Source organism: Crocuta crocuta, unplaced genomic scaffold (genome assembly GCF_008692635.1).
Source record: "Crocuta crocuta isolate KB4526 unplaced genomic scaffold, BGI_CrCroc_1.0 scaffold427, whole genome shotgun sequence".
NCBI classification, from domain to species: Eukaryota; Metazoa; Chordata; class Mammalia; order Carnivora; family Hyaenidae; genus Crocuta; species Crocuta crocuta.
Window position 1 is genome coordinate 2,045,638 of NW_027533273.1, and position 12,368 is coordinate 2,058,005.

Genomic DNA, 12,368 nt, shown 5'->3' on the forward strand with positions numbered 1-12,368 from the left:
GACATTTCCAAGGTAAACTTCCCTTACAAAACAAGCAAACTTCTACTTGACTTACATATGTCAGTTTACAGCAGTCAAATTCCAGATATTAACGTAATTGTGAATTCTCAAACTAATACAATGATATCGTAACTTCACACCCTAGGAGGCCAAAAACAGAATGTGCTGTTTTCTAAACCACCTATCATAAACACATGGGCACACAAAATTAACAAGCGTCATTCTGTTAGCTCAGTTAATGCAAGTTTCCTGGGCATGGGATTAACCGATCCTTCATCTGTAAATGCAGTTAGCAAACCCTATTGCCTCCCCAGAAAGCCTTTTGAGCAAGAGACTGCTAAATCAAGCATTCTTCCACAAGAGCTCTTAAATGTTTCTTAGCAAAGAGATCTTAAAAGTACACAATACTAGGCAAGAAACAACTGCTCACAGACTAGATAAAATTCGGGAATGATGAGGTGTCTTGAGAATATAACTATCTTACTTTAAGGACACTACCATGTAAAAAGAAAAAAAAAACACTCATAACAACCCTCCTTATTTCCATAGTAAATGCAAAATACCCTAAAATATCTGATCAACCAAAGATAATTCTACAGTATACAACAGTGATGCATAGGCAAGCAGCGGTTTTTCTCTAAGGTTGATTAAAGAATAAAAATCAGCAATTTAAATTCTCAAATATAACCAAAAAATGTGCTTGAAATGTTTTAAGGCAAGGCAATTGGTAACTAACAAAAATACTTAAATTTTGGTTCTCTGAAGTAGACTAGTCATTTCTTTAAGCTGGAGGAGGGCAGGACAAAAATATAAGGTCTCCTACCCTAATTATAACCTGTTGGTACAAAATGATGCAAGCACCTCTCACGTAGCATGGAAGAAATGTGGACTCAACAATTCTAACCAGAATGCATCTGCACATGCAGAGAAAGACCAAGATGCACCTTTACTTAACCGCTTCCAAAGACAAACCTAAGCAACAAACCTCAGGTTCAACAAGAAGGAACTGGGACATTTTGCAAGGTTGTACCACTAAAGGATTATCAGCACTAGTTTGGTTAGGCAGGCCTCCGAGAACATCTCCGTGAAAAAATAAACACTCCTTTTTGCTTTTTGGTTCTGAAAGCGTATTTTAAAGTAGCTAAGGCAAATAGTTAGGGGGGCTCAGCTCAATACTGGAAAACTACTTAAAGAGGTAGAAGTAAAGCCTTTCTATGCAATGCGCTTCTGCATAAAGGTAACAAAACTATGATCTAGGGAAAAGACAACTAAAAAAATGAATCACTCTTTTAAAGGATGTTCAAAGATAATGCATTTTAATATTTCAAATATTAAAAAAAAAATCTCATCAAAAATGTAAATCACCTTAACAGTACTTTGCACATGTGGAATTTCATACCTAAATCTGATGATACTATTTTGGTTTATTTATGGCTACTTACAAGAAGACTCGGTAATAACGTCCATTCATTGGAGTCTTTTTCTTTGGTTGAGCCTATTGGGACTAGGCTGATGAACTATTTTATGTAAATGAGATGGGTAAAGCAAATTAATGGTAATATGAGTAATAGGGGTTTTCATTTAATGGAAATGAAACTTAAAAGAATTTTCATATTCATCCCCATGATGGATTTGGAAGCTATAATCCTGTTCAGAGGTTAAAGAGTTTGAATAGCTCACACAATCCTGTACAAATTACAACTGGCTGCCCTTTAATAAATAAAGTCATCGTAAAGAATTACATTTACAGAGTGAAAAGTGAATACATAGCATTTCAAATTCAATTCTGGAAGTACTAATAAGTACTGACCCATAACAATATATACTAGCTACCTTTTAAACTGTCCATCATTAGCACCAATAAAGATTCAACAAAATTACCTTTATTCCCACATCTCGAAAACAGTTCTGCAGATTTTTAGTGAAGTTTAAGTATAGTCACAGACCTTAAATATTCACATTGTTTCTATGTCATACTGAAAATAAGTTCACTACTTTTTTGGATATTCTTTACAAAATCTTATTAAAATTCCTGGTATTATCATCCCCAATTATACAGTAGCACAACCACCCTATGTCGTTTCACATGATAGCTCCTTAGAGGTTTCACATCTAAATTACCAAGAACAAAACCCTTCCCTCCCTCATCTTGCATCAGCTTAATTCTATACTAGTCCTTGGATTATGTACCACTGTAAAAGTAGAACTGTATCAAAATTACCGCGTTTATGGATACAATAATATGCCATACAGAGCAACAAAGTTACACGTAATGACAAAGATTACTAAAGTTATGCAAGACAAAGAACAAATGTTAGGATATGCTCCCTAGGCAAAGTCCCTAGAAAGAGGCTCCTAGTATCCTAAGTTCAAATAGCATTGACAAAATAATGAACAATTATCTTAAAAAAATTACAAAGCTACTGGCAAATTAAGTAATTGCTAAATAAAGTAAAGCACGAGATTAAACTCTCTAATATTTACAACTGCAACATACTTGAGTAAAATTACAATTGTGCACATATCAGTGGCTTTGTAACAAAAATAATTCATATACATAGAGGAAAAAATTAAGACAGTTTTCATTTCAACAAAAGTTGAATTCACCCCATCTAAAGATACTCAACAGCTCAAAGATTTACCACAGAATAAATTCAAGATTAGCTGATAAACTGGAGCCACATCATTGGTGTTTCAGACAAATTTTAAACAAGTTAAAGTCTATTGTTTGTTCAGAAGTTAGATGACTGTGCAAACATGACCTCAACAGGAATAGATTGAGATGTGCAAACAAATGGAAAACCTCCACTAGCTGTTCGCCTGGAGGCTAACCCTTTTTTCTCTCACAGAGCTTCCTGGTAACAACCATAAGCTGTAAACACAGGTACAATGCACAGTCAATGATCTTTCCTTTATTATTTATTGTTAGAATATAAAAGAACTGAGAGAGCAACAAGTTTAGTTTCATTTCTATAAGGAAGACTGCATTTACCTGAAAAAGAAATATGGCATCACACACGAACACACTTCAGGGGAGGAGTATGTTTAAGAATACGGTGTCATTCTGAACACTAAAGGAAAAGCAATCCCTGTTTACTGGTAAAATATGTAGTGTTAAAGTTCTTTATTTAAGAAAAAAACCTTACTAATTCTTCACTATATAAGTTTTTGTGAGTTTAGTTTTCAAATCACAGTAATCTACATAACCATTATTAACAGCTCTGTGTTTATAGTACTGCAACAAGCCAACACACATTTAAAATGCACTTCACATCAAGAGTATGTAAACTTTATTTTTTCCTCTTCAAGCCTTCAGAAAATAGGGGCTATTTCGGCAGCCAACCTGGTCAGAAGCTCTGAAGGCAAAAGTTCAGTGCCTCACAGTGTAAATAAATGACCATCTGTGGCACTGCATACCCATCTGTAGTGAAGTGTCCCCCTTCAGTGGCTTCCAGTAAGGCCTAGAGTTAAGGTTAACATGAAAAAGTGCCACCTTTGTTTTAGATTAGTGATGGACTCTGACAAGATAAAATAAAGTTATATTGTTATACTTACAAGCAGCTCCAATCCTGAGTATTTATGGTAATATCTAAACATACAAAAATGTATGTACATTTTTCTCCACTTTCTTGTAAACAGTTGTCAGTATACTGTTTTATCCCTTTATCATCGAAACATGCAAATCATACATACAAGTATAAATACACAAAAAGAAAACAATGTACACTCATTCAAAAGCCAAGCAACAACAACATAAAATAGCTACAGTATTTAAATTATAAATAATGAATGCTTGAGGCATCTTATATTCCTAGAAGCAGCCAGCCATTCATCCTAATGTTCTTAGCTGCAACTGTAGAAATACTGAGTTTTGCACCTTCCATGCTTTTACAGTATTTATAACACTATCATATGTGGAGATAAAGACTTGTTTACTATAATCTCTTCTTTTCAGAATGAAGAACAAAGCAGCACTTACAAATCTCGAAGCAGTGGCAGCAAAGCAAGTGTCACCACTGCTAGATCAGGAGGAAGTTTTCCATTCTAACCATTTTTAAATTAAAAAAGGAAAGGAAAAAATGGACCTAGACAAATGATTACATGTTCATTCCTTGGGCACTTAACAGCGAGTCCAGCATGTCGAATGTGTCTTTGTAGTCCATATGCTGGCTGTTTGTACTGTACTCGTGATTGACATCAGGACCGTTGGTCTCCACTGGCTTCTTGTCCAGTTTCACGAGGGTGCTGAGATGTCCGTAGCCCACCTGGTATGTGACAGGGGGAGGAGGGGGTAAGGGATGGTTAAAAACAGAGTTGTGAGAGGATATATACTGCTTAACAGAGGAGGAAGAACTAGATGAACTACCTGAACTTTTGGAACTTTTGCTCATTTTGGAGTGATGGTTGTGAGAGGCATCATTGACATGCAGCTTCTTCCTCGAAGAGCTGGAACTAGAGGAAATGCCATCACTGCTCAGGCCAACGGGACTCCTCAGAACAGTGGGCGGGATTCCGTCGGCACTGTGTTTGCTGCCACTGCTGCTGCTGCCACTGTGGGAGTGGGAATGCTTGTGGCCGCTAGGGTGGTGGCGGTTTGTGGCATGGTCCTTGTGTTTCTCCTTATGGTCTCTGCTGACATGTGGGCTGGAATGCTTGCTCTTCCCGCTGCCCTCGTCAGAAGAGCTATGTCTTTCTGAGGAAGCAACTTTTATTTTCATTTTCAGTTCTTCTTTACTGGCACTCTTATCAGTGGGTGGTATTGGAATCCGTAATTTCAGTGATCCACTCTTTTCCTTCTTATCTGCCGTGTATTTTTCAGGTTTTTCAGGGTTTGTGATGGGAATTTTCATTTTAATGGGAGAAGTGACAGAACTGCTGCTGGCTGACTGTGACTGCACGTGTCTGTGCTGCTGTTCTACCTGGGCGGCTAGATAATGATCTCTTACATCCAGATCAAGGGTTTCTAGCTTACGTTTCTCTCTGTATTTATCTAAAGACATTTTCTGAGGAATGACTCCAGGGGTAGCAGAAATTGGTCCATGGTGTTTACTGCTTCCTGCTTTCTGAGTATATTCTTGCTTAATGGATGAATGATCAGAAATTCTGTCAGGTCTGTGATGTGATCCCGAGTGCAGTGATACAGAAGGTCCTTGCTGGAAGTTGATATTGTACTGGCCACCAGACAAAGAGGTCTCTTGTTTCTGTGAATACATCTGTTCTGTCCTTGCTGACTCTGGATGCTGAGGCCATTCTTGGTGTGATGACAAACTGTATGAGGTACCTGGCATTCCTGTTGCTAGCATGGACAAATTATCAGATGTATGGCTGTCTTGAACGGAAATATTTCCTGAATTTAGAGGGACTGGTGCGGGGAATGCTGATGTAGATGGTTTCTGAAAAGTTGGGTTTGTAGGCACACCAGTAACACTATCTACTAAAATGGAATTCTGGACCAAAGATGAACCAAGAAGTGGCGTTTCTGAAACTTGTCCATCTACTTTTGGTTTCTTAGCCGCCTGATTGGCCTATTTAAATAAAACACAAAAGAAGCGATGACAGCAAAGGGATTTAATACGATTTTCTCTACTTTATAAAAATCTCTATTAAATATGTGCAAACAAAATTACCTGGGGTTCAAGACTTTATGTTGCCAATGAATATCTTATTTAGAGGCACAAAAGGTTGCTATAAAAAGTGGTAACCGCTGGTTTCAGAGTTAGTTACATGTTAAATCCTAGCCCAGCATTTGAGAAAGTGATTTAACTTATCTAGGCTTTAATTTGCCCATTTGTAAAATAAGGAAAATATTTCCATTATAATCACTGTGAGAATTAAATAAGAAATTTATAAAGTACTTATTAGCAAAGTCCACTGGACACAGTAGGTGAATAAACTATGAGTGTATGCAGTTCATGATACACTGTAATCAGGTATACTGGAAATAAGAATATTTAACCAAAAAATTCAAACTGGTCAGCTATGTACTTGTTAGATTAAGTCACAAACTGATATTCTATTAAACCCTGTCAATTCTCTTACCCTCCAGTTTCGAATCCTCTTCAACCTACTAGGTGTTTTCTCCAATATTTGTAGAAACTCATGTGTTAGCTCTAAAAATAAAATTTAAATTTAAAACTTAGAAGGTGTCTTTAGGATTTATATTTCTCTCAAGTGGGCAATATTAAAAAGGGGGCCTCAAGAGTTTATCTACTTCACTGTCACCCTCCTATTCAACCTTCAGCAAATAGAGAACTAGACACAGATCTGAACTATTTTCAAAGATGCATCAAAGATGGATCAATGAATGAATAAATGAATGAATGAATGAATAAATATCATCCCCCATCCCCATGCTTACTCAGAATCTCTGGAAAATTTAGCAGCATTAAAAAAAATTCCCCCCAAATAGAAAATCTTCATTAGGTAAACATCATAGTAATAATTATTGCAGGGAAGATCCATCAGTAGGTTCTTTAAAACTAATGGGCAAAAGTTTAAAGAAAAAGGAGGTATTTGTATAATCCTAACATACCTTCCTCAAGATATTTAATTACAAAGAGAAGAACAGTAAGTTTACAATGGAGGAACCCAGCAGTACCACAAAGTGATGATCATGATTTATCATTAACGAGCAGTAAAATATACCCCTTGATACATCAAGAACTCCTTGATAAGATGCACTGAGTAAGGCACAACCCATTTCCTAGTTCTGTGGTATTCTTGCCCAAAATACATAATTTCAATTTAATAACGAGAAAATATCAAACTCCAATTGAGGAACATTCTATAAAATAACTGATCATTATTTTTCAAAATGTCAAGGTCATAAAAGAAAATGAAAGATAGAAAAACTGTCATAGTTTGGAAGGGATTTAAGGGGCATGTCAACCAAATGGAACATGGGATCCTAGAACAGAACAACTGAGGGATTCAAATAAAACATCATTTAGTTACTAGTATTGTACCAATGTTAATTATTTGGTTTTGATAATCATGTATTATTATAAGTTAATGTTAGAGAAATCAGGTAAAAAAAAAAAAGGAAAAAAAAAGAAAAAAGAAAAAAAGGAAAAAAGAAGAGAAATCAGGTAAAGGGTATATAGAAACTGTACGATTTTGTAGCTTGTTTAAAATTATTTCAAAGTTAAATGAATATATTCATAGTCTCCTAGCAATCATTACTATTAACATATTAAACTACCTTGGGTCATTGATTTTTACCTCATCTTTTCCTTAAATTTAGGATTACAGACTTAATGACTGTGAAATGACTCACTTCCAAAATGAGTGTAGTTATGATGAATTATACTTTTCTACCCCCAGATAGTGGCATTAACTAGGCTACTGACCACTCAAGACAAATATTAATACCAGTCAAATGAATTACAATATCACATAATATTAATAAGGTCAATTCAGTAGAGACTACACAGATTCATTTATTTTTTTTGTATACATAGTAAGCTTCTCTGTAAACTATTCTAGGCAATAAAAATTAAGCAATAATGAAAATTAAGACCATACAGAATTTATCTTAAAGTAAAAAGTATGCAAAAACTCAGCACTTATTTTATGTCTATAAGCTGTGACAACTAAAACCTGCTCAAGATTCATGAACTTTCTGATCCAGTTTGAATGAAAGCAATCTAATGCCTGGACCACTACTCTTTAATTACAAACAAACAAACCACCTTGCTAATTGTAAATCTAGTAGATACATAACAATTTTGGGTTCAAAATTAACAAAAAATTGGTTTTAAAAAAATTTTTCTTTAAGTTTTTAAAAATTTCCGAGAGAAAGAGAGAGAGAGAGAGAGAGACAGAGAGAGAGAGAGACAGAGAGACAGAGAGAGGCAGGCAGTGTGAGCAGGGGAGGGTCAGAGAGAAAGAGGGAGACACAGAATCTGAAGCAGGCTCCAGGCTCTGAGCTAGCTGTCAGCACAGAGCCCGACGCATGGCTCGAACCCACGAACCGTGAGATCGTGACCTGAGCTGAAGTCGGACGCTTAACTGACTGAACCACCCAGGCGCCCCAAACAAGGTTTTGATTCAATTTCCCTAACAGCTTGGCTGTCAAAGATTAAGTGCACATCAAGTTTCTGGTCCAGGGATGCCTGGATGACTCAGTCGGTTAAGTGTCCAACTCTTGGTTTTGGCTCAGGTCATGATCTTATGGTTCATGGGATAGAGCCCTGCATAGGGGTCTGTGCTGCTAGTGCGAATCCTGTTATCATGGGATTCACTCTCTCCCTCTCTCTCTCAGCCCCTCCCCTGCTCGTGCATGCTTTCTCTGAAAATAAATAAAAACTTAAAAAAATTAAAAACAAGTGTCTGGCCTCAAAGCTCCCTACATAACAGGTACAAAATAAGGTTTGTTTCTTAACTTTCTTATTAAATTTTATAATGGACATTCAAAAGAATCTGTCAACTAATCACTGCCAATATAATAGTTACGTATAAAAAAATCACAGGATGGTCCTTAAAATAGAGCCTTTTTCCCTCAAGGCTAAATATACATAAAAATATTAAATACAAAAAAACACATGAGGATTTGTTATAAGTCATAAAACAAAAACAAACCCTGCAAAACAACAACAAAAAATATTATAGGCAGGCCAAGTCCAAGCCAATGCTGTTTTTGGAAGAGTCATTACATGAATTATTTCAGTGAACACTTATGCTTAGACACCAGACTAACATTCAGACTAAAACATCTTATTATCTTAAACTTTGCTGTTTTTTTCTTTCTTGTGAACAAAATACAGAGAAAGACTGCTATGTAATAATTGAAACTGTCAATGTCTTAATGTCCAAGATTTATATTCAGTGGCTCTCCAGAATTCAATAAACTTGAGCCTTTTCACAACAGAAGCAGAGGGGTATTTAGGTGGGCCCAGTCATGTCAAAAAACCAATTTTAACTATAATTTAGGAGCAGTACAAAAGGCAAATTACTTGCTTTTGTGACCTTATTTTAGGACCATGTATATAAACTATATTTATTCAGATGATGCCAATTTTTTCTTATCTGTTAACTGCCAAAGTAAGATGGTAGCATAGATAACCTAATTTTCAAGTCACAGATGAAAAAAAAAAGCCCCCACTGGTTTTTAGACGATGCCATTCCAACTCACTGAAGACTTCCTTCTTCTCTTGCAAACTTTAAACTCCAGCAATGTAAGGAAAAGAGCATAATCATGTGGCACTAATACAGCATGAGATGCATACACTGGGAGAAATTTTTCAGGGAGGAAAAACAAAATATGAAAATCAAGAGACCTAAAAAGGAGGCATGTTTTACCAGAAAGGAAGGCAAACTATCACAATTATGACCTATACCTCCATGTTTGTAAATTAAGTTTTACTGGATCACCAGCCATATCCATTCATTTACAGACTGCCTACAGTTGCTTTCCAGCTACAGTGGCAGAGCTGTGTACATGGCATAAAGAGTCCATAAATGCTAAAAGAGTTATTACTATCTGGCTCGTCACAGAAAGCAAACATCTAGCTTACAGAAACATGTTGAGATTTTATTGGAAGATCACATTTGAAACCCAAAGGAGTCTCTATAACAGATGTCCTCAATAGGAATAGATATAAATTGTTTTCCCATGAGCTTCAATTTTGCAACAGAAGTTGGAGAAAGCTACAAAAAGAATAAGGTGAAAACCTAACAGTATATCTTTAAGGCAAGAAGCATAATCTATTTCCTTTCTGAAATCCACAGTACTTGGCTAAAATGTCTTAATCCCCAAGAATCTCTCCTGACTCTGCTCAGCTTATTTCTTACTGGAGAAATGTCTTACCAGAAGACTCAATTCCAGGTTCATAGTTTATAGAATCTGTAGCCCTGATTTTGTCAAACCATATTTAATAACACAAGGCAACAATGACACACTTCACTATTAGTGGAACTACAGAACAAGGAATGTTACCCTGAAAATTCCTTCAGTTCATTGCTTCACATCTATAATTAATTATACCCAACTCTGAGATTCTTGTATTGCCAACCTATAGCATTCATTATAAATCATACTGTTTTTTGAAAAGTCCTGAACGGGCAATATTCACTGGTGGTTAAAATATGTTCAAGCTCTTATTTTTTAGTTGTTTTTCTTTAGGCTAACAAAAGCCTTATTTTCATCCTGTTCATTTCATTGTGTAAATTATACTTTTAAGTTCTATTACCAAATTGTTAAAATGAAATTATAGTTATGTTTTTGAGGAATCTTTTGAAATATAAACAAATATTAATAGTTAAAGAGATATCTGGGGTTAATATCAAAATAACCACAGGGGGAGGGAGAGATGCTGGATTGGCCAGAATCATAAGTGTTCATATACGTATGAGTCTACAGAGATTGTCACTATTTTTCAAACCTAAACAAAAGTAGGTAGAATTTTCCATAATAAAAAAATGTTTTCAACATAAAAAAAGATTTATTTTTCTCTACTTACCATCTAGTAATTCTAGAGTAACTGTAGGATCGACATATTCCCACCAATGTTTTCCATCAGTTGACACAGGAATCTCCCAATTGGACCATTTGCAAGCCAAATGAATACATACACATGCTATCACTGTTGGTTTGTACTGAAGACAGAAGGTGGTAAGGTGTAGACTGTTGTGGAGCAGGTTTGAAAACGAAGAACCATAGTAATTCAAATATGTAAAACAAAGAAAAACATTCACCAGTAAGATTAGAGCATAAACTTAATTATAAAGGTTTTCTTCAAGTCTAGAGTATAAAACCTTATTTTTAAATTAAAAGCTAACACTATAGTTATAAAATTCTAATACTAGATTATGAACATTCTCCACATTCTCACTCCCCATAGCATTATATTAATATTCTATCAGTACTAATATTAATATTTCTAAATTTTGAAGTATTTTACTTCTTTGTAAAAGGAGGGGAAGACGTATATTTCCAATAATCAGCATAAACAAGTGTAACATTTTAATTTTTTTGTGATATTTTTGTTTCTTTTGTAATGTCATGGCAAAAATGTAAAGAAAAACCAGAATATTCTCTATAAAACTGACAAAGTCATTTCAATATCACATTATAGAATGAGGTCAGAATCAGGGATCCTACCTCTCAAGTAAGTTAAAGAGAATCTAACACTTATCTATGTAAACCTTTGTCTTTTCAGCAAAGCCACAGAGAAAACTTACCTTTTGCTGAACAGCTTCAAGGCCCAATGCTGCTAAGTACTATAAAAATGCTACTTTTCTCCTTCCACTTTAATGTTCCAAATTGGGCATGTGATAACATGTTGCCTTTCCTAACCAAAGTTTTAAATTTAGTACTTTCTTTTTGTTGTTCAAAACTCCTAGGGATGGGAGTTAAACCCCAACAACATATATCTAAGAAAATATACTGGTATTTGCCAATCTAAAGTTTTAAATAAAAGTTAACAGTGTCACAGAAATTAAGGACCACACAATGCTAGTTTGGTCCCCTCCTCCCCAATGACCCATTTAAAAGACAATTTAAGGCATTCACATAAGCAATCCAAAACAGAATTATGTATTAGATATTAAAGGCTTTAAAAAATTATTCTTCCAGTTCAGTTCATAATTGATGAAGATGAAAATGTTTATCAACTGCAAACACACACCATTTTTTATGTAAACTGAACAGGAAGTTAAGTTTTCTTAAAGTAAAAATTGTATTTCTGCAAAACTAGGCACTGACAGGACTTGGCTAATTCTGATTTACTACTGGGGGTATTATCTGGAAAAAAAACCCAAGTTATATAAATTTTATTTATTTAAAAAACTTTAATGATTATTTTAAAATTAAAATTGGATCAATGTGAAATTTTAAAAAATTGTCATTTAACTATAATTGTAAACTAGAAATAGCTTTATACTTACCAAGTTGCTCGAATTTCTACGTTAAGTTTAGCTCTTTGTAATCTTTAGCTGCTATTCAGGCTACCAATTTTAGACTTATGCACTCACAAATCGAGAATATGTCATCAGAAAGCACCACTACACTTCACAATGTGCATTTAACCCCTCTGTGCCAAAAGTCCCTTGTACAATACACCGCAAAGCAGACAGGAAGGTACCACCACAGTAGATGGTCCAGTCTCCTGTTGCAACAAGGGTAAGAGACACATTGAGGGGGCCCTGCATTAAAGGAAGCTATAGTGTGCTACAACAGTGCAACAAAGAGGGTCAGGATAACAACCTGTTGGTAGCCATGAAATAGGATGTCTGTGCCAAATCCTTGCTTGCTGTAAGAAAAGAAAAAAAAAAAACGAAGACAATACTGTCAGCTTTAATGTGCTATCATCAAAAAGTTCTCAACACAACAAAAACTTCAAAGTTTTGTACACAAAAAGTAAATTTTA

The 12,368-nt window shown here is 35.2% G+C and overlaps 1 protein-coding gene across 4 annotated transcripts in view; it reads right to left on the minus strand.

Annotated features, from left to right (window-relative positions):
• Nucleotides 1-1,299: 1,299 nt before the first annotated feature.
• CCNT2 (cyclin T2) overlaps nucleotides 1,300-12,368 on the minus strand; it is a 39,514-nt gene continuing 28,445 nt past the window's right edge. For 2 of the 4 annotated variants that reach the window (XM_077747874.1, XM_077747876.1), the window contains 4 exons: nucleotides 12,206-12,251; nucleotides 10,461-10,624; nucleotides 6,040-6,110; nucleotides 1,300-5,525 (listed from right to left, as the gene is read on the minus strand). In XM_077747874.1, the coding sequence (XP_077604000.1) occupies nucleotides 4,098-5,525; nucleotides 6,040-6,110; nucleotides 10,461-10,624; nucleotides 12,206-12,251 (1,709 nt within the window). In that variant the 3' untranslated portion in view covers nucleotides 1,300-4,097. Of the gene's footprint in view, nucleotides 5,526-6,039; nucleotides 6,111-10,460; nucleotides 10,625-11,886; nucleotides 12,252-12,368 lie in introns of those variants that run through there. The other 2 variants (XM_077747875.1, XR_013331033.1) reach the window with 2 other exon arrangements.